Source organism: Bubalus kerabau, chromosome 1 (assembly GCF_029407905.1).
Source record: "Bubalus kerabau isolate K-KA32 ecotype Philippines breed swamp buffalo chromosome 1, PCC_UOA_SB_1v2, whole genome shotgun sequence".
Classification (NCBI taxonomy): domain Eukaryota; kingdom Metazoa; phylum Chordata; class Mammalia; order Artiodactyla; family Bovidae; genus Bubalus; species Bubalus kerabau.
The window spans coordinates 138624450-138651323 of record NC_073624.1 but is presented as its reverse complement, the minus strand read 5'-3'; the positions used below and the strand labels follow the sequence as shown (position 1 = coordinate 138651323).

General features: G+C 40.2%; 1 protein-coding gene across 1 annotated transcript in view; it reads left to right on the top strand.

The window, feature by feature from the left end:
- SLC16A9 (solute carrier family 16 member 9) overlaps positions 1 to 26874 on the top strand; it is an 83042-nt gene that overhangs the window by 12528 nt on the left and 43640 nt on the right. Inside the window, exon 2 of the mRNA XM_055589723.1 lies at positions 23803 to 24035. Coding sequence (XP_055445698.1) covers positions 23840 to 24035 — 196 coding nt within the window. The 5' untranslated portion in view covers positions 23803 to 23839. The remainder of the gene's footprint in view (positions 1 to 23802; positions 24036 to 26874) is intronic.

Here is a 26874-nt window from a genome sequence, read left to right as displayed (position 1 = left end):
AGAGAGAGAGCCTTATGTAGAATCTAGCAAAAATTCTGTGGACATTGGAGGTAGAAGGAGGGTTATTAATACTTTTCTAATTTATCTTACTTAGATTAAAAAGATAACATCTGAAAATCCTGGCACTGTGTCTGATACACAGGAAGTGTTCAGTTCAGTTCAGTTCAGTCACTCAGTCGTGTCCGATTCTTTGAGACCCCATGAATCGCAGCACACCAGGCCTCCCTCTCCATCACCATCTCCCAGAGTTCACTCAGACTCACGTCCATCAAGTCGGTGATGCCATCCAGCTATCTCATCTCCATCTTCCCCTTCTCCTCCTGTCCCCAATCCCTCCCAGCATCAAAGTCTTTTCCAATGAGTCAAGTCTTCGCATGACGTGGCCAAAGTACTGGAGTTTCAGCTTTAGCATCATTCCCTCCAAAGAAATCCCAGGGCTGATCTCCTTCAGAATGGACAGGTTGGATCTCCTTGCAGTCCAAGGGACTCTCAAGAGTCTTCTCCAACACCACAGTTTAAAAGCATCAATTCTTCAGTGCTCAGCTTTCTTCACAGTCCAACTCTCACATCCATACATGACTACTGGAAAAACCATAGACTTAACTAGACAGACCTTTGTTGGCAAAGTAACGTCTCTGCTTTTGAGTATGCTATCTAGGTTGGCCATAACTTTTCTTCCAAGGAGTAAGCATCTTTTAATTTCATGGCTGCAGTCACCATCTAGATCAGTTTAAATAACTAAAATCAGTCAAGTCTTTCAATTTAGGCTTGTCCAGCAAGAGGAGCAATTATGTAAGCTAGTGCAGTGGTCCACTCCTTTCTGTTAGAAGCTTCACATTGAGATCACCTGGAGCCCTTTATCAATCTGGCCTCAAGCCCAGAGATCCTGTTTTCATGTTTCTAGAGAAGTCTAAGACATTGGTCATTTTTAAGCCCCTCAGGTACAACCAGGTTTGAAATGAAAAGTGTTGGTTGTTCAGTTGTGTCCGACTCTTTGCGACCCCACAGACTATAGCCCACCAGGCCTCTCTGTTCTTGAGATTCTCCAGTCAAGAATACTGGAGTGGGTAGCCATTCCCTTCTCCAGGGGATCCTCCTGACCCAGGGATCAAACCCGGGTCTCCTGCATTGCAAGCAGATTCTTTACTGTCTGAGCCACAGCCAGGTTTGAAATCCCCTGAAAAGTATATGCTTTAATGATTAGAAACATGCTTGTGTGGAGATACAACCTTAAAATTGGGTCCTTTGTTTGCTTTTTTGATGCCCACAGAGTCATCACCTTTTCTTTTTTTTTAATATAAATTTATTTATTTTAATTGGAGGTTAATTACTTTACAATATTGTATTTGTTTTGCCATACATCAACATGAATTCGCCACGGGTGTACACGTGTTCCCCATCCTGAAGCCCCCTCCCACCTCCCTCCCTGTACCATCCCTCTGGGTCGTCCCAGTGCACCAGCCCCAAGCATCCTGTATCCAGCATCGAACCTGGACTGGTGATTCGTTTCATATATGATATTATACATGTTTCAATGCCATTCTCCCAAATCATCCCACCCTCTCCCTCTTCCACAGAGTCCAAAAGACTGTTCCATACATCTGTGTCTCTTTTGCTGTCTCGCATACAGGGTTATTGTTACCATCTTTCTAAATTCCATATATATGCGTTAGTATACTGTATTGGTGTTTTTCTTTCTGGCTTACTTCACTCTGTATAATAGGCTCCAGTTTCATCCACCTCATTAGAACTGATTCAAATATATTCTTTTTAATGGCTGAGCAATACTCCATTGTGTATATGTACCACAGCTTTCTTATCCATTCATCTGCTGATGGACATCTAGGTTGCTTCCATGTCCTGGCTATTATAAACAGTGCTGCGATGAACATTGGGGTACACGTGTCTCTTTCAATTCTGGTTTCCTCAGTGTGTATGCCCAGTAGTGGGATTGCTGGGTCATTTACCTTTTCTTAAGAACTAGTTTAGAAAACAAGATCTTAGGTATCTTTATGGTCACACCTCACGGCTTTCGGGATGTTAGTTCCCTGACTAGGGACTGAACCCTCACCCTTGGCAGGGAAAGTATGGAATCCTCACCACTGAACAACCAGGGTGTCCTCAAGATCTTTGGTACATTTGAAGTCAGGAAGGGGTATCTTTGAACTGGGGAAGAGTAGAAAACTGGGGTATGAAGACTGTCAAGGCGAACTTGACTTCCTGCGGTGCTCGGGAGACAAAGGAATTGATTTTGTCCTGTTATCTTTGAGGATACATCTTCACCTCCATTCTACCAACAAGTACCCTGGTAACTGTGGAGTAGCATGTGGCAAAGAGGCGTGCATAAGTTACATAGCTCCCTGAGTTGATAGGAAAAAGAAGGAAGGAAATGAAAGAAAGGAATGAAAGTAAGCCTCTCTTGGACTTCAGTGCCTCTTTGTTTTGTCTTCTTTGGGCTGTGGGTGATCTGATGGCTCTTTGGGACCTAAGAGCAGACAGTCATTGTCACTGGGGTCTTTCCTCACTGAGACTTCTCTCTTCCCTTTTTTTAAAAAAAGTTTATTGTATTGAAGTATTGGTGATATATAGTGTTGTGTTCCTTTCTGTTGTACAGCAAAATGCTTCAATTATACATATATATCTATTTTAATTTTTATTTTTGTATTGGTCCATGGGGTCACAAAGAGTCGTACATGCTGAGCATGCACACACACACACACACACACACACACACACTTATCTATTTTTGGCTGCACTGGATCTTTGTTGCGGTGCTCGAGCTTCTCATTGTTGTGGCTTCTCTTGTTGCAGATCGTGGGCTCTAGGCACATGGGCTTCAACATTTGGGGCACAAAGGCTCAGTAGTTACAGCTCCCAGGCTCTAGAGCACTGGCTCAATAGCTGTGATGCATGGGCTTAGTTGCTGCATGGCACGTGGGATCTCCTTGGATCAGGGATTGAACCCGTGTCTCCTACATTGGCAGGTGGATTCTTTACCACTGAGCTACCAGGGAAGCCCCTGCCTGGAGATTCTTGAAGCTGCTCCTCCCAGGTCTTTACCTGCACTGCTCTGCAGCAGCAGGATGGCATTATGGGTGGTGAAGTGATGCTCTAGAGGCAGTGCACCCAGATTTGGCCATCTGGGACAGTGGGAGAGATGGGAAAAGATTCTTCCCTCTTCTATCTGGCAGTGTGTGTGTTTGCCCTCTCTGGAGCCGTCAGGGTGAAATTGCTCCTTCTCTGGCCAGAAACCAGCCAACAGGTTTTGGGCACTTGCCACATCAAAGGGTGGGGTTAATAGCGTTGCCACTGCCAGTGGGGACAGCGCCAGATGTCACAAGTGAAGAGGGAGCTTGCAACCATCCTTTCCTTTTTTTCCCTTCTTTTACACTCCAGGGGGCTTTAGAAAAATGAAAGTCATGCTGTCCTGAGATGGTCCAATTATTCTGCTCTCTTGTTTGGTAAACTTCTGATTCTTTGGAGAGAGATGCTGACTTTTCTATCACTTTCAAGTCACTTAGGTGCATTAGCATGGTAGGTGTGTTTATTTATTTTTTGCATTGTTTGATATACTTTCTTACACCACGTTCTCCTCTTTTCATTAAAACAGCAGATAAATGGATGTAATCATCTTTTAAATTTTTTATCATAGATAGTGATCCTCCTCTGCATTTTTTCTGCAAGCATTTATAGAAAATCAAGAAACTAACTTTTGCCATGGTTGTCACTGCTGTAAGAATTTTTGCTTTTGTTTCTGTTTGAAACCAACGTAGACTTGATGATCAGTAGAGATTTAGGTGTGGGGCTGAGTAAGCTTTGTCTTTGACAGGGTAAATGACAGAGTAGAGTCAAAGGACAGCCAAGTGCTGGATGCTGCATTGGGGTGGTGGGCTCCAGGCAGAGTTTCCACTTGCTCAGTTCACTATCACCAACTGCTTATTTTCTTCTCTGTCTTCCTCACCTATGTCTTTCTTCCACTGGGGTGGAAGATGGGACGGTTGATCAGAAGGTGCTCTATCCTCTAGGACAGTGATGCTCAGCCTAGCTACACATTAGAGTGGCTGGAAGTGTTAGGGTCTACCCCAGAGCAGGCTGGTGGTGGGACCTGGCATCGGGGATATTTAAAAGCTTCCCAGATAGCTGCAGTCCATGGGGTCGCTAAGAGTCGGATACAACTGAGCGACTTCACTTTCACTTTTCACTTTCATGCATTGGAGAAGGAAATCGCAGCCCACTCCAGTGTTCTTACCTGGAGAATCCCAGGGACAGCAGAGTCTGGTGGGCTGCCGTCTATGGGGTCGCACAGAGTTGGACACGACTGAAGCAACTTAACAGCAGCAGCAGATGATTTTAGTGCAGTCATGGCCGGGAATCACTGTGGTTGGGCAGCAGTTTTCAGGGTGTATCTGTGGATAACCTGTATCAGAATCATTGAGTGATTTTTTGTTTTTGTTTTTTATTTTGGCTGCACTGCGAGGCTTGCAGGATCTTGGTTCCCTGTCCAGGAACTGAATCTGGGGCCATGGCATTGAAAGCTCTGAGTCCTAACCACTGGAATGCTGGGAGTTCCCCATAGGGTGACTTTTTAAAAATGCAAATTCTGGAATTTCTAAACTTGAAACCAAATCAAGTTTTAACAGGAGTAAACACGGTTTTGAATCATTCCAAATGCAACCTGCCAGTATCCAGATCTTGGTTTCAAGGTCCTTAGTATTAAGAAATAACTAAAGATTAAGAAATAACTAAAGATCAAAAAGTCTTAGAAGCCCTAGAGTGAGAAATGATTTAGTAACTAGTTGATCTCGAATTCTGGTGTAAGTAACTAGGAACTACTTCTGAGAAAGTGGCTATCAAGTCCCCAGAAATCCTTTATAGGAATAAAATCATAGCTAATACTTAGTAAAATGTTTTATTGTGTGCCAGGCACTGAGATTTGAACTTAAAATTTTTTTTATTGGAGTATAGTTGATGTACAATGTTGTGTTAGTTTCCGGTGTTCAGCAAGGTGAATCAGTTACACATATAGCTACTCTTTTTTTAGATACTGTTCCCATATAGGCTATTACAGAGTATTGAGTAGAGTTCCCTGTGCTATACAATAGGTCCTTATTTTTTATCTATTTTATATATAATACTGTCTACATGTCAATCCCAGTCTCCCAATTCATCCCTTCCCCCTCTTCTCCCCGTAACCTTAAGTTTATTTTCTACATCTGTAGCTCTATTTCCATTTTGTGGATAAGTTCATTTGTACTCTTTTTTAACATTCCACATATAAGTGAACTTTGTACTTTAAACTCATTATTTACCATTTTCAGTTCAGTCACTCAGTTGTGTCCAGCTCTTTGTGACCCCATGGACTGCAGCACGCCAGGCCTCCCTGTCCATCACCAACTCCCAGAGTTTACCCAAACTCATGTCCATTGAGTCAATGATGCCATCCAACTATCCCATACTCTGTCGTCCCCTTCTCCTCCCGCCTTCATTCTTTCCCACCATCAGGGTCTTTTCAAATGAGTCAGTTCTTCAAATCAGGGGGCCAAAGTATTGGAGATTCAGCTTCAGCATTTACAGATGGGGAAAACTGAGGCTCACAGACATTAAGTACTTAGCTCAAAAACATATGGTGAGTAGTGTAGACTGGATCAGAACCAGATATACATGTGATAACAAAGCTCATGTATGGCATCATGGATGACATCACCGATTTGAAGGACTTGAGTTTGAGCATGCTCCGGGAGTTGGTGGTGGACAGGGAAGCCTGGCGTGCTGCAGTCCATGGGGTCGCGAAGAGTTGAACGCGACTGACCGACTGAACTGAAATGAATAAAGCTCATGACCTTAACCATTCCTGAGTCCCTTCTGCTGTGCAACCAGATACTGGCAAAACCTCTCTTCCTCTCTACCCCATCTTTATGGTGAAAGCAAGAGGAAAAAAAAGGAAGCTATCAAACAACTGAAAGTATTAACTTGCTCCTTATCATTTTCTGTACATTCTTCTATACGTACACAAAGCAGCCAGGGATCACTGACGTTTACTTTAGAAGCCCTGAACCTACATTTTATTTTCATTGCTTAGATTCTTCTTTTATGACGTGTAGTCATTCCTGCACTTGAACTGGAGCTTTGTTACTGCTTTATTTGAGGAGCTACAATGCAAACAGAATAAGCAAAGCATAATCTCCTGATTTTATTGCCCTTGTTTAAACCTGTTCCTAGGTTAGAAATCTGGGTGTGATCAGGAGTGAACTTGATGCTCTGACTTAGGAAGTGACCGTGTCTGCATTAGTTAAGTTACATGAAAGAATCATGACTTGGAGGGGTCATCACAGAAAAAAGAAATCTGTGTGTGTGTGTTGGGAGGTGTGTAGGAGGGGAGGGAACCTCACGTTTATGAAAGACCTTAAACAGATATTGTTGATTTTATCTCCAAATCAGGTCATAGAGCAGTCATTGGAACCATATGTGTGTTTATGGCATTAATAATTTTTCTTTATAAAGTCAACTTTACTGAGGTATACTTTATACACAATAAAATCCAACAGGTCTAAGTATACAGTATGATGAATTTTGATAAATATATTCAGTTGGGGTTTGCATTAATTTTTTGACAGCTTTATTAAAGCGTAATTCACAAACCTTATGATTCACCTATTTGAAGTGCACAAGTTGATGGTTTTCAGCGTATTCACAGACATGTACAACTGCCACTGTAATTAATTCTGAAATATTTTCATCAGCCCCCCAAAGAAACCTTATACCTGTCAGCAGTCATTTCTCTTTTTCTCCCAACTCTTTTAGTCCTAGGCAATGACTCACCCACTTTCTGTAGACTTGCCTGTTCTGGAAGGTTCATAGAAATGGGAACCATGTAATATGGAGTCTTTGGTGATTGGCTGCTTTCCCTTAGCACTTAATACAGTGTTTTGAAGGTTCATACATGTTGTAGCATGTGTAATACTTCATTCGTTGCTGAATAATATCATTGTGTATGGAAATAGACTCACAGAAATGGAGAACTTGTGTTGCCAAGGGTAAGGGTGGGGAAGGGATGGATTGGGAGTTTGGGACTATCTGATGCAAACGATTATACACAGGATGGTAAACAACAAGGTCCCATTGTATAGCATAGGGAACTGTATTCAATACCCTGTAATAACAATAATGGCAAAGAGTATGAAAAAGAATTACACATATACAGAAATGCTTCACTGTAAAACACTTCATTGTACAACAGAAACACTTCATTGTAAACCAACGATACTTCAATAAAATGATTTTTTTTAAAAATGAAAGAATAAAACAACCTACCTCCTCAGTTAACTTGGAGACCGAAAGCTAAATACAATTTATAGTAAAGAAAAAATTCCATTGTGTAGATATACCACATTTTATTTATTATCAGTTGTTGGATATTCAGGTTGTTTCTACTTTTTTGGCTGATAGCATTGATTTCTTTTAGGATTTTTTTTATAAGGACCATTTTTAAAGTCTGTTGAATTTGTTACAATATTCTTCTGCTTTATGTTTTGGTTTTTTGGCCACAGGGCATGTGGAATCTTAGCTCCTGACTAGGAATTGAACTCAGATCGCCTGCATTGGAAGACGAAGTCCGAATCACTAGACCATCAGGGAAGTCCCCTAGCACTGATTTTTAAAGAGTAAACTTTTAATAGATACCTTGATTTTTAAATCTTCATTTAGGCTTTTTTTTCCTTCACTCATATGCCAGGAGTATAAAGTAGCTTGGACTTCCCAGGTGGTGCTTGTGTTGAAGAACCTGCCTGCCAGTGCAGGAGACACACGAGACCTGGGTTCAATCCCTGGGTTGGGGAAAATCCCCCATGGCAGCTCACTCCTGTATTCTTGTTTGGAGAATTCATGGATAGAGGAGCCCTGGTAGGCTACAGTCCATAGGGTCACAAAAAGTCAGATACAACTGAAGCGACTGAGCATGCATGCATGAAGTGTCTTAGTCCTCCCTTGACTACTGAGACAGTCTGATTAAGGTCGCAACACCTGGATTTACAGTTGTACTAAAATTCTTGTTTGGAGAATTTTGTACTAAAATTCTCTTTTATAGCTATTTAATATTGTGGAAAACGCATATAGAATTGTAGATATAGAAATATATATACATATGTATATATGTGCATGTGTGGGCTCAGTCTCTGAGTTGTGTTTGACTCTGTAACCCTATGGATTGTAGCCCGCCAGACTCCTCTGTCCATGGGATTCTCCAGGCAAGAATACTAGAGTGAGTTTCCATTTCCTCCTCTAGGGGATTTTTCTACCAGGGATTGAACCCATGTCTCCTTCGTCTTTTGCACTGCAGGCAGATTCTTTATTGCTGAGCCATCAGGGAAGTCCTAATATATATGTGCATGTATATGTATAAAATAAAGATAACTCATATGGTTTTACAAGGAGTTTTAAAGTTAATTTGCAAAGACAATATGTAGTTTCTTTTTCTTTTAAAAAATAATATTGATATATAACAAATTATTTTACTTTAGAAATCATAAACTGTGCTGATTATGAAATGTCATTGGTAAGTGTCAAAACTGATCCAATGACTATTACTTTTGAAGGACTAACATTGGTGTTAGGGTTATTCTATTCGAAAATATATAAATCAATACATAGGAAGTTTACTTTTTTGACCCAGAAGAAACTTACATTATTTTAAAGCTTTATGCTACTCATAAATTATCAAAAATCAGTCATAATAGTTTTGACACTCTTGTAACTGCAGATGTTACACTTCTCACCCCTGAAACACATCATAGAACAAAGTGCTTGAGAAGTAGGAAAGTGAAAGTAGATGTGAAATGATAGAAGTCAAGAACTAGGTACAGGCATCATTACTTATTCATCTTTTAATTTTTAAATAATAGGACTTTTAAAAATGGAGACAGGGCAGAGATGATGAAGGACAGGGGAGCCTGGCATGCTGCAGTCCATGGGGTTGCAAAGAGTCGGACACGACTGAACAACTGAACTACAACAAATTGTTGATTTACAATGTTGTATTGGTTTCAGTTGTACAGAAAAGTGGTTCAGTTTTATACTGTATATATCGTATATATGTATAAAATGTATATATATATATACATATAAATATATATGGAGCATTCATAGTCAACAAAAGAGTCTGAAATGCAGTGCTTGGGTACAATTTCAAAAACAACAGAATGATCTGGGTTCCTTTCCAAGGCAAACCATTCATCAGCATAGTAATCCAAGTCTATGCCCCAACCAGTAATGCTGAAGAAACTGAAGTTGAACATTTCTATAAAGACCTACAACACTTTCACGAACTAACACCAAAATGTCCATTTCATCATAGGGGAGTAGAATGCAAAAGTAGGAAGTCAAGAGATACCTGGAGTAAAAGGCAAGTTTGGCCTTGGACAAAATGAAGCATGACAAAGGCTAACAGAGTTTTGTCAAGAGAACACACTGGTCATAGCAAACACTCTCTCCCAGCAGCACAAGAAACAACTCTGCACGTGGACATTACCAGATGGTCAATACCAAAATCAGATTGATTCTATTTTTGCAGCCAAAGATGGAGAAACTCTATACAGTCAGCAAAACACAAGACCCAGAGCTGACTGTAACTCTGACCTTGAGCTCCTTAGCAAAATTCAGGCTTAAATTGAAGAAGGAGAGAAAGCCACTGGGCCATTCAGGTATGACCTAAATCAGATCCCTTATGATTATACAGTGGAAGTGGCAAATAGATTCAAGGGATTAGATCTTGTAGACAGAGTGCCTGAAGAACTAGTTAGGAGGCAGTGACAAAAACCATCCCAAGGAAAAAGAAATGCAAGAAAGCAAAGTGGTTGTGTAAGGAGGCTTTACAAATAGCTGAGGGAAGAAGAGAAGTGGAAGACAAGGGGGAAGAGGAAAGATATACCGAACTGAATGCAGAGTTCCAGAGACTAGCAAGGAGGGATAAGAAGGCCTTCTTAAAGGAACAATGCAAAGAAATAGACGAAAATAATAGAATAGGAAGACTAGAGATCTCTTCAAGAAAATTGGTGATATCAAGGAAACATTTCATGCGAGGATGGTCATGATAAAGGACAGAAATGGTAAAGACTTAACAGAAGCTGAAGAGATTAAGTGGCAGGAATACACTGAAGAACTATACAAAAAAGGTCTTAATGACCCAAATAACCATGAGGGTGTGGTCACTCACCTACAGCCTGATATCCTGGAGTGTGAATGAAGACAGGCGGGTCTTAGGAAACATTACTATGAACAAAGCTAGTGGAAGTGCTGGAATTCCAGCTGAGCTATTTCAAGTCCTTAAAAATGATATGTTGAAGTGCTGCACTCAATATGCCAGCAAATTTGGAAGACTCAGCAGTGGCCACGGGACTGTAAAAGGTCAGTTTTCATTCCTGTCGCAAAGCAGGGCAAACGCCAGAGAATGTTCCAGCTATTATTCTTAAAGAGACTGAAGTAAAACCAGACCACCTTACCTGTCTCCTGAGAAACCTGTATTCAGGTCAAGAAGCAATGGTTAGAACCCCACATTGAACAACAGACTGGTTCAAAACTGGGAAAGGAGTATACATCAAGGCTGTATATTGTCACCCTGCTTATTTAACTTATATGCAGAGTACATCATGCGAAATGCCAGGCAGAATGAATCCCAAGCTGGAATCAAGATTGCCAGGAGAAATATCAACAACATCAGATATGCAGATGATATCTCTCTGATGTCTAAAAGTGAAAAGGAACTAAAGATCCTCTTGATGAAAGTGAAAAAGGAGATTGAAAAAGCTGGCTTAAAAGTCAACATTCAAAAAATTAAGATGATGGCATCTAGTCCCATCGCTTCATGGCAAATTGATGGGGAAAAAGTGGAAGCAGTGACAGATTTTCTTTTCTTGGTTCAAAAATCACTTTGGATGATGACTGCAGCCATGAAATTAAAAGACACTTGCTCTTTGGAAGGAAAACTATGGCAAAGCTAGATAGCATGTGACAAAGCAAAGTCATCACTTTGCTGACAAAAGTCCATCTAGTCAAAGCTATGGTTTTTCCAGTAGTCTTGTATGGATGGAAAGTTGGGCCATAAAGAAGGCTGAGCATGGAGGAATGGATGCTTTATAACTGTGGTGCTGGAGAAGACTCTTGAGAGTCCCTTGGACAGCGAGGCGATCAAACCAAGCAATCCTGAAGGAAATCAACCCTGAATATTCATTGGAAGGAGTGATATTGAAGCTGAAGCTCCAGTAGTTTGCCCAATTGATGGGAACAGCCAACACATTGGAAAAGACCCTGTTGTTGGGAAAGATTGAAGGCAAAAGGAGAAAGATGAGATGTTTAGATAGCTTCACTGACTCTGTGGACATGAATTTGAGCAAACTCTGAGAGAGAGTGAAGGACAGGGTATCCTGATGTACTCCAGTCCATAGGGTCACAAAGAGTCGAACATGACTTAGTGACTGAACAACAACAATGAACTTTAGTATGTACAGTGTTCTTGCCTGGAGAATTCCAAGGACGGGGGAGCCTGGTGGGCTGCCATCTATGGGGTCTCACAGAGTCGGACACGACTGAAGCGACTTAGCAGCAGCAGCAGCAGCAGTATATATTTCTTTGTCTGTATTTTAATAAGCATAATTCACAGTAATTCACAAAGAATTATTTGCTTACCTTCTTTTTTTTATCACAGCACCCAAAGACTGATTTGTTTACCTACGATTTTATTAGAATTCCCAGTTCTCAGAATCCCTTTCTCCCAAACTGTGGTAGCAGGCAATAAATGATGTACATTTGGGATAAAGGCACAATGGGGAAAGAACAATACGAATGCTAGAACAGCTCTGGCAGAGCAGGTCTGCTCTTGAGTTTATGAAACTTGTTACCTGTATTGGAGTCAGAACTAAAACACAATTTCTAGGAACTTCTAAAAATTTAATTCTTATTGGAGTATGGTTGCTTTACAATGTTGTGTTAATTTCTGCTGTGCAGCAAAATGAATCAGTTATACTCTAGGAGCTTTTGAATGTGTTTTCTTTTGACAGATAAAGATTCACATGTGATAAAATTCACCCACCTACTGTGTACTGTTGAGTGGATCTTATTCAAGAGTTGTGCATAATATACCAAAATCTGATTGTAAAACATTTAAAAATAATTGTAGGACTACGCTGGTGGTTCAATGGTTAAGACTCTGAGGCCCCACTGTAGGGGATGTGGGTTTGATCCCCAGTCAGGGAGGTTCCACATGCCAAAAGGTTCAGCCAATGAATAAATAAAAATGATTGTAAAACATTTTCATCACTCCAAAGAAACCTTGTCCCTTTAACAGTCATTTTCCATTTCCACTCCTCAAACTTCCAAAGTGGCCACTACCTCTGCATCCCCACCAGCAACACGGGAGGCTGTCTGTGATCTACCTCCTTGCCCATCCTTTAGAGGTGCCCACATGTCTGTGGCATTAATGTGACTGAGGAAAGGTCATGAAACCCAGGCTAATTCAGACTTTTGACACTCCTCACGGATAGATGCCTAGATCAAGAGAAAATCAACCTGGAATAAACTGTTTTCCCCCAGGATGCAGCCCATGATTGTAGGCCCTCAATTAAAGTAATAATTCAGCACCACGTAATTTGGTAGTGATTGAGATTCAAATAAAAATTTGCTGTTTTTGCCTACTTTTGTTCAAGTAGAAAATGTATCTAGGAATCCTTAAGGAGATATTTAATGGTAACATTCAAAAAGGAGTTACTAGAGAAAAATTACTGGAGCAGCTATGACTGAAAATAAGACCAAACAGTTGTAAATCACTCTGTATTTGACAAAAAATAGTGTAGAACATTTGTATACATTTCAGGGACAGGAAGCTTCTGTGTCAACATTAAGTGTTCATAAATGTCAAATGCTCAATTCTGACATCCCATCCTATATCCGGGAGAAGAGAAATTTTCAGCCAGTGTAGAGTTGAGGAAATAACAAAGACTCGGCATCACTTGAACAGAACTGAATGCCATCTAAGATGTTAGAGCTTAAAAGTTTTCCATGAGTGTAAAGTAGACTTTCATCAACAGTCCTTTTCATTTTCTGAAGGAAATGTCTTGCAATTTACATAACTCTCCTTTTCCTTTAACAGAACAAACGATAACTTTAGGAGTACATGCTATCCTTTATGCTAATGATAATCTAATTTTGTTGAATGGTGTGATTTTATTATGGTTCATTTTACTTATTGTTCTTCTTTCTTGTCCAAGGGAGGTTTATAATAATATGTGGGATAGATATATTTTTAAAGACCAATATTTTTTACTTCATCAGGCATTTTATTTAAATTAAAAAAATTTCATATAATTTTTAAGGATACTTTCCATTTACAGTTATTACAAAATATTGGTTATATTCCCTGTGGTATACAATACATCCTCGAGCCTATCTTATACCCACTTGTTTGTACCTCCTCCCCCCGATCCCTTTATTGCCCTTCCTCCTCACTGCTGCTGCTGCTGCTGCTAAGTCACTTCAGTCATGGCCAACTCTGTGCGACCCTGTAGGTGGCAGCCCACCAGGCTCCCCCGTCCCTGGGATTCTCCAGGCAAGAACACAGGAGTGGGCTGCCATTTCCTTCTCCAATGCATGAAAGTGAAAAGTGAAAGGGAAGTCGCTCAGTCGTGGCCGACTCTTAGCTACCGCATGGACTGCAGCCCACCAGGCTCCTCCGTCCATGTGATTTTCCAGGCAAGAGTCCTGCTCACTGATAACCACTATTAATAGTTCTCTATAAGTCTGCTTCTTTTTGTTGTATTCACTAGGTGTATTTTTTAGATTCCACATGTAAGTGGTATCATATAGTATTTGTCTTTCTCTGTCTGACTTATTTCACTAAAACATAACACCCTCCAAGTCTATTCATGTCACTGCAAATGGTAAAATTTGGCAGTTTTTTGTGGCTGGATAGTATCTCATTGTATACATACATCGTCTTTATCCAATTATCTGTTGATGGAATCTTAATTAGATTACTTCCACACCTTGGCAATTGTGAGTAATGCTGCTCTGAACATTGGGATGCATGTATCTTTTCAAATTAGTGTTTTTGTCTTTTTTGGACATGTACCCAATAGTAGAAATGCTGGCTCACATGCTAATCTTATTTTTATTTTTTTGAGAAACCTCAATACTGTTTTCCACCGTGACTGCACCAATTTATGTTCCCACCAGCAATGTACAAGGTTTCCTTTCCTCCACATCCTTGTCGACATTGTTATGTGTTCTTTTTAATGACAGCTATTCTGACATAAGTGAGGTGATGTTTAATTGTGGTTTTGATTTGCATTTCCCTGATGATTAGCAATATTGAGCACCCCTTCATGTGCCTGTTGGCCGTCTGTATTTCCTCTTTGGAAAAATATTTATTTAGTCCTTCTGTCTGTTTTTTAATTGGCTTGTTTTGTGGTTTTTTTTTGATGTTGAATGGTATGAGCTGTTTATATATGTTGAACACCAATCCCTGATCTGTCATATCATTTGTAGATATCTTCTCCCACTCAGTAGGTTGATGACTATCTTTAGTGTTATGTTTGGATTCCTTTTTCTGTGTGTATATTTATTACAGATTTTTGGTTTGTGGTTATCATAAAGGTTTTAATATAGAAGTCTGTATTTATAAGTGCCAGTTTTAAGTTACTGATCTCTTAGTTTCAAATTCATTGTAAAAACCCTGCATTTTTACTCTCCTCTCCTTATAATTGCTGTCTTTGATATCATATTTTACTTTTAATTTTTTGTGTATCCCTTAACTGTTTCTTGTGAATATAGATGATTTTTACTACTTTGGTCTTTTAACCTCTCTTGGGATTCCCTGGTGGCTCAGATGGTAAAGAGTCTGCCTGTAATGCAGGAGACCTGGATTTGATCCCTGAGTCAGGAAGATCCGCTGGAGAAGGAAATGGCAACCCAGTCCAGTATTCTTGCCTGGAAAATCCCATGGACGGAGGAGCCTGGCCAACTACAGTCCATGGGTCGCAAAGAGTTGGACACGACTTCACTTTCACTAGGTTGTAATGTGTAGATAATTTCCTACCTTTACTGTGTATTTTCCTTCAGTGAGCTTTTTCATTTTGTGATTTTCTTGTTTCTAGTTGAGGCCTTTTCTTTTTCACCTAGAGAAGTTCTATGAACATATGTTGTAAAGCTGATTTGGTGGTTCTGCACTCTTCTAGCTTTTGCTTGTCTGTAAAATCTTTGATTTTCCTATCAAGTCTCTTCAAATTCTCTTTCAAAATAGCTTCTGATTTTTAGTTTTATAAGATGTCATGCAGAGTCTGAAGTTAACATAGGTTAAAAGATTCCAAACTCTCAAAGAGTGTACTAGAATATACAACAATACATGTAGTATATAGAAGCATATTTTCATACAGTTATATGAATAAGCATCCCAAACTTTGAGTATACTCATGGAACACTAGTCCAAATGTTCTGGTACTTATTGCTTTTGTTTTTTTTTTTAATTTGGCTGCACTAAGTCTTGGTTGTGGCATGCAAGCTATTAGTTACAGCATGTAGGGTCTAGTTCCCTGACCAGGGAGTGAACTCCGGGCTCCCTGCATTGGGAGTGGGGAGTCTTAGCCTCTGGGTCACCAGGTAAGTCTTGATCTTGCTATATTTTTTAGGGAAAAAAAATCCACCATTTAGATTATATAATGGGTTATTAATACCAGGATTTATTACAAAAAGTGTGAAAAGAATCCTTTCTTGGGGCTATAAACTCAAGCTTCTTGGGATACTTTGCTCTTAAATTTCAGTGGAAACTGCTATCTTTCTAATATTTTCCTCTGTAAGCCTTTGAAGATCCACTCTTTATGCTTTACACCAGAGCTGCTAAGCTTGTTCCTGATTCCAGACCCGTATTTGTCTTGATCCTCTTGCTGAGCCACCCTTTAATGAGTTTCTACATTATTTTTTAGAACTGACCTGCTTTCCCACTTCCCTAGTTAAGACTCCACCGTCCAATGCAGGGAGTGTGGGTTTGATCCCTGGTCCAGAAACTAAATTCCCACATGCCGTGCTTCACCCTATGCTGCTGCGGCTCAGTTGTGTCCAACTCTTTGTGACCCCATGGACTGTAGCCCCCCAGGCTCCTCTGCCCATGGAATTTTCCAGGCAAGAATACTGAAATGGGTTGCCATTTCCTACTCCAGGGGATCTTCCTGGCCCAGGGATTAAACCCACATCTCTTGCACCTCCTGCAGGTTGGGTCGGCAGGTGGGTTCTATACCACTAGTGTCACCTGGGAGGCCATGCCGCTGGGTAAGGCCAAAAATTAAAAAAAAAAAAAAAAAAAAAAGAACCAACCTGCTTCATGAGGCCTTCCACTCCTGCTCCTGCCTTGATTGCCTGCATTTCTCTATGACTCCTAAACATTTACTGTCCACCCAACCCCTGTGGCACTTCACCATATACTCTTGTGGATGCATCTTACTTTCCTAATGGGGTTATAAGCTCCTAGGTGGCAAGGGCTATGCCTTATATTTCTTCTGAGGTCCCTTGGTATCTATTGCAATATAATTTAAATTGAAAGTGATCAAAAAATTTCTGGAACGAGGATCCCATTTTTATAACACAGCATTTCTGTAAATAGTAGGATAAACAGGCTTAGTGGAAATTTCAGTTAATTAATTTTTGGTTACCTTTTATTGGAATATAGTTGCTTTACAGCGAAGTGAATCCACCATATATATACATAGATCCCCTCCTTTTTGGATTTTCTTCTCATTTAGCTGCTCCCAGAAAGCACTGAGTAGAGTTCCCTGAGCTATACCATGGGTTCTGATTAGTAATCTATTTTATACATAGTAAAAATAGTGTATATATGACAGTCTCAATCTTCCAGTTCGTCCCACCTCCCCTTTCCCTCTCTTGGTGTCCATATGTTTGTTCTGTACATCTATGTATCTATTTCTGTTTTGCAAATAAAGTTCATCTATACCATTTTTCTGGGTTCCATATGTATGTGTTAATATATAATATTTCAATTAATTTAAGCTCTTTATTAACAAGAATACCAGGAAAGACATTTTATCATATTGGATCATAAGCTATGAAGAGGGAGAATTAGTAAGATGAAATTTTCAGAAAAAAATGGTAACTCATATCTATATTTCCTTATTTTGTGGTCATAGACTGTACACCTAAGCTTAACCTTTGACCCAAACAGGATCAAGCTGGGTGTGGATAGTTAAAATAATCAACTTGAAATTACTGCACACTCACAAGATGTTTATTCTGTTGCAGTTAAAAGAAACAAATGCCAGCTAACTTAAAATAATTTACTAGGTTAGCTCTGAGAATGAAATGGAAGGCTGGAGGAACCAGGCCTGGGTATCCCTTGGGAGCCAAGGTAGTAGGATTTGACAGAGGGTTTCTTTAATGCACTGCAACTAGGATCAATAAATCCCAAATATTTTTCTTTTATTAGAACATTGCACTCAAGTTCAGGATCCTGGGGAAGAGGTCCTACTGGCCTTGCTTGGTTCAGGTTCTACTTTATAGGTCAAGATCAAACACCTCTTGATGAAAAGTCCCACCAACCATCTATCCATGAGGGAAGACCCAAGTACTCCAAAGAAAATTGGCTACCATTACAACAAGGAGGAAAGGCTAGTCTAGTTGTGAAGTCACCTTATGGAATATAGAAAATCAGAAAAAGCAGATGAGAGACATCTAAAGGATAGCAGATTACAGGAGAAAGATGTTGCCCTGACAGAAAATAAGAAACCACTAAATGGTATTTTTCACCATGTTCTGTTCAGACTACCTGTGTCTCAAATTCTGAGACAATGAAAGGTCAGAAGCTCTTAGCCAACTCTTTAAAAAACTTGTCATTCTAGTCCCGGTTGATACATATGGGAGCTTTGTATTTCAAAGATTTGCTCTCCCAAACATTTACTGTGAGAAGAATTTCTCTGGCTCCTGTCCTATGTGGTGAAATGTCACTCAAGGCAAGGCAAAGCAAAGCAAGGCATGGCCACAGGTATTTGGTGTATAAAGGCATTTCTGTCTACTTCAGTTTGAAAACTTGCAAGGGAGATACTCCTTACTTTTTCACTCCCCTTCCCTTTCCCTCCAGAAAACTCTGACTTTTTTTAAGATCATGGTGCTTTGCCTTTGTAAATGTGTACTTTTCCTGGACACCTGTACCTTGAAGATTTAAATGAAGGACAATCTCTTATACATTAAAAAAAATTATTTATTTATTTATTTATGACTGTGTGGCTCAGAGGGTAAAGCGTCTGCCTGCAATGCAGGAGACCTGCGTTCGATCCCTGGGTCAGGAAGATCCCCTGGAGAAGGAAATAGCAACCCAGTCCAGTACTCTTGCCTGGAAAATCCCATGGACAGAGAAGCCTGGTAGACTACAGTCCATGGGATCGCAAAGTCGGACACGACTGAGCGATTGCTTGCTTGCTTGTGCTGGGTCTTCGTGGCTGCGTGGGCTTTTCTCTAGTTGCAGCGAGCGAGGACTCCTCTGAGTTGTAGTGTGCAGGCTTCTCATTGCAGTGGCTTATCTTGTTTTGGAGCAGGGACTTTCGGGTGTGTGGGCTTCGGTAGCTGTGGCTCTCAGGCTCAAGAGCACAGGCTCAGTACTTTGGGCCCACAGGTTTAGTTGCTCCTTGGCACGTGAAATCTTCCAGGATCAGGGATCAAACCTGTGTCTCCAGCATTGGCAGACCAATTATTTACCACTGAGCCGCCAGGGAAGCCCAGCATTTGGTTTTTTATACAACCTTTTGGCCTCATTAAGTATTTGGTTATTGAAGTCATACATTACCTGGTTTAGGGAATTAAGACTATCTTTTCTTTAACAGGTACTCTAAATAGGAATCAGAGAAGGCAATGGCACCCCACTCCAGTACTCTTGCTTGGAAAATCCCATAGACGGAGGAGCCTGGTAGGCTGCAGTCCATGGGGTCGCTAAGAGTCGGACACGACTGAGCGACTTCACTTTCACCTTTCACTTTCATGCATTGGAGAAGGAAATGGCAACCCACTCCAGTGTTCTTGCCTGGAGAATCCCAGGGATGGCGGAGCCTGGCAGGCTGCCGTCTCTGGGGTCGCACAGAGTCGGACACGACTGAAGCGACTTAGCAGCAGCAGCAGCTAAATAGGAATTGCAGAGCACCACTATGTTGTCTCTAAAAGGAACAGAATTTATTATTTACTTTTACAATAGAGTAGGTACTGGAGAGAATAGACTTCTTAGGAAGGGCATATCTGAATACTTCAAAGGATTTTTATATTTGCAAGTATTCTGTCTGCTAACACAGTCAATGTGGTCTGAAAGACTAAATTTTAGACTCTACAGTTTTGTGCACAAATTGTAATATTTCTTGGTTTTCAGTTATGAAATATTGAAAGTTAATTTGTACAAAAAGCTGTGGCAGGCGGTGATGTGATTTTTGCCCAGTACTTTGAATGTCAAAGTGAAGAAATTCACCAAGTCACAGGTAAATTGATGGGTATAGCTATGGCTCTCTTGAAAAAGTGAAAGTGAAGTTGCTCAGTCGTGTCCGACTCTTCGGGACCCCATGGACTATAGCCTACCAGGCTCCTCTGTCCATAAGATTTTCCAGGCAAGAGTACTGGAGTGGGTTGCCATTTCCTTCTCCAGGGGATCTTCCTGACTCAGGGATCGAACCCAGGTTTCCTGCATTGGAGGCAGACGCTTTATTGTCTGAGCCACCAGGGAAGTCTCTCTTAAGATAGCCAAATTCCTCACCATATAATTAGGGATACGCATGAATGGAAGAATGATATTCCTACTCTCTTCACCTATTTATTGATGAAACTACAGCCAAGAGAATGGTTTGGCAAAATCTGTGGATGAAGAAGACTCTTTTGAGCCTGACTGTGAAGCTGGCATGGTGAAGGGAGACAGAAGGTAAAGATGACTGGGAGGCCCTGTCGAGGGCAGGAAGTTCAGGCCTTGGGCCTCCAAATCCATTACCATATAGACTACTTCAGAATTTATAAAGAATGAATGTTTTCAAATTCTTTTAAAATATAATTTTGATACCAAAACCCAGTCAAAATTAAAAACAAAAGAGACAAATCTCACTTATGACTTTAACCCTCCCCCAAAGAGACTGACATAATCAAAATAGAGCATGAACCAGAGAAGTTTTAGTCTACTAATTTAAGGATGATTCAATAGTAGAAAATAGAGATTTTATTAAAATTAAAAAGACAAAAAAATCACAGTCATCTCCATATGCACTGGAAATGCATTTGAGAAAAACATAATACACATTCTTTATAATAACACTTGAAAGTAGAAACTTTTGTCCTTAAGTTTGTGGAATATATCTATCTGAGCTTCAGAAGCAATACCATGGCACTTAAAGGCTTTTCCATTAAAGTTAGAAACTAGACAAAGATATATACTCTGATTATTTAACATTATTCTGTATGCCTTGTCTCACACAAAGGCAAAAAAAAAAAAGATTAGACATATGAGAATCCAAAGTAAGGGGTTTGTAGATGGCTATATGACTCTATTATATTATCAGTTGTATATACCCAAGAAAATCATTGAAGAATCTAATTCAAACAAGAGATTTTATAGTAAGGTAGTAGAATCCAAAATTAACATACAGATAGTAATAGCTTTTATACATACAAACAGAGGTAAAGAAATAAACCTAATTATAATGTTAGCAAAAAGAATAAACTATATAAAAATAAAAAGAAACATTGAGGAAAACTTTAATAAACACTAGAACACAAAATAGATTGAACAAATGCAAAGATATGAAATGGAAAGTAGACTCAACATCATAAAAGGAATTTTCCCCCTTAAATCAATTTATAATTTAACTCAGTCATAATGAAAGCACTATCAGATGTTAGAATCAAACTGATTCAGAAGTTCATATAAAAAAGTAAACAAACAAGTGAAAATCCCTCAGCCATGTCCAGCTCTTTGCAACCCCATGGGTTGCATGGAATTCTCCAGGCCGGAATACTGGAGTGAGTAGCCTTTCCATTCTCCAGGGGATCTTCCCAACTCAGGGATCAAACCCAGGTCTCCCTCATTGCAGGCAGATTCTTTACCAGCTGAGCCACAAGGGAAGCCCAAGAATACTGGAGTGGGTAGCCTATCTCTTCTCCAACAGATCTTCCTGACCCAGGAATCAAATTGGGGTCTCCTGCATTGCAGGTGGATTCTTTACCAACTGAGCTATCCGGGAAGCCCAAACAAACAAGAGCCAAGAAAATATTGAAAAGGTGTGCAGCGATAGACAGGAAAGAAAGTATTTGCACTGAAACTTGAAATATATTAAAAATGCTTAAGGAATAATTCTCTAGTGGTCAAGTGGTTAATTCTTTGCACTGTCACTGCTGTGGGTGCGGGTTCAAGCCCTGGTCAGGAAACTAAGATCCCGCAAGCCACATGGATTGGCCCAGAGAAAAAGAAAGACTTAAGAGTTAAACAAATTTGATAACGATAGGTGACTAGACAGATCACTGGAACAGAAAGAAAAATCCAGAAACACCCATATATACCCAAGAATTAGATACGAATTACAAATGACTTTTCACCTATGAAACAACACATATCATTCAGAGAATGCTGAGAAATGCAAGTTAAAGCCAACAAATTGACAAAAATCCTGAAGTTTCACTGCACACCCAAAGTTGCTGAGGCTCAGATAAATTGGTTTAATCCCTTGAAGTCAATTTGCTAATACTAATTACAATTACAAATCTATATTTGTAGTTGACGCAGCAATTCTTTTCAGATATGTGTAAAGATATATGTGAATGTGAGGTTATTTATTACAGCATTGTTTTTCTTTGGGAGCAGTGGTTAAAGAACTAAGAATTACTGGAACACAACGTAGCCGAAAGAAAGGAGTGAGGATGGTTATTATGCATTGATGTGAAAGATCTTCAAGGTATTTTTCAAGTGAGAAAAAGCAAGACACATACCAATATATATATAACATGCTATTTTTTGTGTGTCTTAAAAAAATTAGAGGGAATCTATATTTGAGTTAGCTTAGACCTGGGTTCGATCCCTGGGTTGGGAAGATCCCCTGGAGAAGGAAATGGCAATCCACTCCAGTACTATTGCCTGGAAAATCCCATGGACAGAGGAGCCTGGTAGGCAACAATCCATGGGGTTGCAAAGAGTCGGACACGACTTAGCGACAGGGCTATAAGGCTATGTATTTATGTTAATTCTGTGTGAGTGTGTGCTAAGTTGCTTCAGTTCTAGAAAGATACAAGAGAAACAAGAAGCGTTGGTTACCTTTGAAGGGTATGGAAATTAGACAGGAACTAGGTAGAGGGAGACTGTATATCGTCTGTCCTTTTTTTTTCCATTTTGAACCAAATGAATGTTTTGTTGAAAAGAGGATGTCTAAGACTATTTGCTTGTTTTTGCTTGTTATATCCATAAAGAAACTCTTGAAGGGGACTTCCCTGATAGTCCAGTGGTTAAGAATCTACCTGCCAATGTGGGGGACACGGATTCCATCCCTGATCTGGGAAGATCCCATGTGCCATGGAGCAACTAAGCCCGTGTGCCGTAACCACTAAGCCTGTGCTCTAGAGCCCGGGAGCAGGAGCCATAATTACTGCAACCCAAGTCTAGAGCCTGTACTCTGCAGTGAGAGAAGCTCCTGCCCTGAGAAGCCTGCGCAAGGAAGACCCAGTGCAAAAAAATAAATAAATATGTTCTTTTGAAAAAAAGGAAACTCTGGAGGGATACTTGAGTTGGTGAACATTGTGCCGTGCTGCCTACCCTCCCTCCAGACCCCCTTTAGGAATGAAAGGTTTCTTGCCCCCGAAACTGAAGGGCTGCTGACAGATGGCTTCAGGTAACAGCCCCCAGGGGTAATGGTTGCCCCTTTTGAATAGAGTCACCTCACCCGAGGTCACGCCCCCTTCCCAGGTGGCCTGCAATTGGTGAGTTACCAACATGGGGCTGTGAAGGGCCAGCTCCTCTTGCCCCACGCAGGGCAACTCTGAGAGGTCAGCCGGCTTTGGAAATCTCCTTAGCCCTTAACTCTATGTGGTGGCTTGCCTTCTCTTGCTGCTGTCTTTTCTCTTCCGTTGAGAACACTTTTAATAAACCTGCTCTTGCTAAGAGTCTTCTTCATGGGGAACTCAACATGCAACAAGAATCCAAAACAGTCATTTCCTGTGGTTGGCTTGGGGTGGGAACCTGGTGAATGGGGATGAAGTTGGGAAGACTTTTCACTCTATGCCTTTTTAAAAAATTTTGAAGTGTAGTTGATTTACAGTGTCATGTTAGTTATAGGTATACAGCACTGTGATTGAGTTGTACATATATTATGTGTGTGTGTGTATGTATATACAACTACATATGTATATACATACACACACACATATATATTCTTTTTAGATTCTTTCCCTTATAGGTTATTACAAAATATTGATTATAGTTCTCCATGCTATACAGTAGGTGCCTGTTGGTTATCTATTTTATATACAGTAGTGCATATATGTTTATTCCAAACTCCTAATGTATCCTTTTTATAATATAAAAAACATTTTTTGGAAACATGTGGATATAGTACTTATTCAAATCAGAAATAAAAATTTTAAAGTTAACTTGATATGTCAGTGATCTCTTATCCTTTTCCTTGTGTATTTTTAGGGAACTTTTTAATATTTTAATTTAGGAGGAGCTATTTTAAATCTAAAATACCATGCCTTACCATACTCTAAATATGCTTTTTCTTTTTCTTTTCTTTTTTTTTTTTTTTTTTTGCATAGGACCCAGTGAGAGACGCCTGCTTGACTTCACGTTACAATGGAATTTAAAAAGTCACCCGATGGTGGCTGGGGCTGGGTGATTGTGGTTGTCTCCTTCTTTACTCAGTTTTTGTGTTATGGGTCACCGTTAGCTGTCGGTGTCTTGTACATAGAATGGCTGGATGCCTTTGGTGAAGGAAAAGGAAAAACGGCCTGGATTGGATCCCTTGCAAGTGGAGTTGGCTTGCTTGCGAGTAAGTGGATAACTTTGTGCTTCTCCTCACTCATTAATCGTTTAATTAAGTAATTGTTTCCTGGCTCATTAACACTGTACAAGGCATAGGAGGCTACAATTTTTTTTTAAAGTATAATACCTACTTTTCTGCTTTCACTGAGATTATAAACCTCTCCTTCACTGTTATAATGTGTCTGACAGTCATGTCTGACTTTTTGCGACTCTATGGACTGTAGCCCACCAGGCTCCTCTGTCCATGGGAATTTCCAGGCCAGAACAGTACAGTGGGTTGCCATTTCCTTTTCCAGGAGATCTTCCTGACCCAGGGACCAAACCCAAGTCTCTCGAATTGCAGACAGATTCTTTAACATCTGAGCTACCAGGGAAGCCCTCACAGTACTAAATCGTGTGAAAATACAGAAATTCCATAAGATATTGAAGAATTCATAACTTTATTCATGTATTTGCTGCTGTGTACTAGGCATTGATGCTGGATATGAAAGGATGAATGGCTAACACATCATTTATTTCTGTCTTAAAGAGGTTCAGTCTAGTAAGACACAAATACTTCTACAAGTAAGAAAGATACAAGGGCGTGAGGACAATGATCCACGTCTGTCCGATGAATGCTGGTGACCAAAAGGCCAAATGTTTTGCATTAGTCCTGGCAACAGTTCTTCTGTGATTCATAGTTACTCCTCTCTGATTCAGATATACTGTGATCAAATTGCATGTCCTATGTTTGTGTCACCTTCTTAAGAAAAATTTGACATGGCAAAGGGTAGTCCCATCTCACAATGATGATGCCATTAAGGATTTAAATGTAGTGTTATGTATGTGATGCATTTTGTGTGACCTTTATGTAATGTATCCAGAAGTAATATTCTTGATTAGCACTATCAAGTATGGTACAATAGTGATTCTTAACATCTTTAGAGAGCATAGTGGAGGGGCTTTTTTTTTTTTTTAAGGGTTATATGCACTTCAATTTCTAGAGTTGCAGTTTGAACTCCGCAGTATATTTAGTGATTGTCAGTCTGATTTACTTGGAACTGGTTAAGAACAGACGTGCTAAAACGTAGCCCTGGAGTCTCTTTCTGTGCTTTGAACTTGACATGATGATTCATTGAGCAAATCACAATCTGTTCTTATGGGAAAATAAGGACAACGCATGTGGTGATTTATAAGATCTTTTTGCAGCTCTACAGTGATTTCCAAAGAAAATGCAATGGCTATTCCTTCTTTTAAATTTGTTGTCTTTCCTGATCACTAAAGGGGACTTCTTAGAACAAAATAAAACATAAACAGTTGCTTCCAACTGATTCATTACCTTGTTAAATTAAAAACAAGACTTGAAAAACAATGCTGGATCATCTGGCCATGTCAGATAAGATAACTAAGCATAACTAAACAAATGAAAATAACACTGTCATTATAAGCTTAAGAAAAACAGCAAACATTTGCCAAGATTTGTTTGAAAGAATTTTTCAAAACGTGGGCTGTTTGTAAAGCTGTCAGAGGACAAGTGAATGGTGGTTGATATGTTTGAGAGTATAATTTTTAGAGAATGATCTGGTGAGAAGAGAATTTTTAAATGTTTTCCAATTAGTCATCATTTCTATTAGCAAATTCAAAGTTAACTAGGAATGCAATTACTTGCCTTCCAGCAAGAGTCAAAGGGTAATTGAAATACTACCTCCATTAGCACATATCTGGAGAACAGCTCTTTTTCATGAAGTTTGTCCAGGTAGGACTTGAGGGTTTGAGGGTTCAGGGAAGCTAAGATCATCTTAGGGATGGGTAGGGTGGTCAGAGCTGACGTTGAGATTCTGAACTGTGGCTCTCCACTTTCTGCAGGTTCCCCGGTGAATGATTAGTTTGTCTCAGGGCCACGAGCAGTCCTCTTCACTTATAGGCAGGACCAGATACGTAATTTGCAAGCCCATGTGCGAAATGAAAATTCAGGACCTTCTGTTAAAAAAGTTAAGAATTTCCAGATAGCAAGAGCAGGGCCGCAGACCAAGTGCATGGCCTTTTTTAGAGCCAAGTCCTGTCCCGCTGGTTGGGCTGGAGAGAGAGCATCCCACTGAATGTCCAGGGAGTGAACAAGTACTGAGGGGAATGTTGGGCTGAAGTCAGAGTTAGTCTGAGCCCTGGCTCCACTACCCTGTAGCTGAGGGACCACATGCAAGTCACTTATCTTCAGTGTCTACAGCTAGATGAGGAGACACTTAGACCAGCTAATCAAAACTTTTGAAGATAAGCATAGACTATGGAGACCAGAGGGTTCCAGAATGAGGAAGCAGTGAGAAGAAAATGCTGACAGGAGACCTAAGACTTACGGGTGTGTGTGTGTGTGTGTGTATGTGGGTGTGTGCGCGTATGTGTGCATTTGCACGTGCCTGTATGCACTTTAGTTAGTGGCCACTGAATATCCATGTTGTTGGCCTCTCTTGGCTCTTTATAGCATAAATTAGAGGACAAATCCTGAGAGCTATGGTAATACAATGTTAGCGAGAGGTGTTGAGCAGTGTTTGAGCCACATGCAGCTTCTACTTTGTCTACCACTTTGTCCCGCACAGAAACAAACAGGTCGGTACTACCATGGAAACTGGAAAAGTACACCTCACGATGTTTATCAGTGATTCTTTTTCTTTTAACTGTATTAACTTACTTACTCTTGGCTGTGCCGAGTCTTCGCTGCTGCACATGAGCTTTCTCTAGTTGGTGGAGAGTGGAGACGACTTTCCGACTTCTCATTGCAGTAGCTTCTCTTTTTGCGGAGCTCGGGCTCAGCAGTTGTGGGGCACAGGCTTAGTTGTCCCGTGGAATGTGAGATCTTCCCGGAACAGGGATAG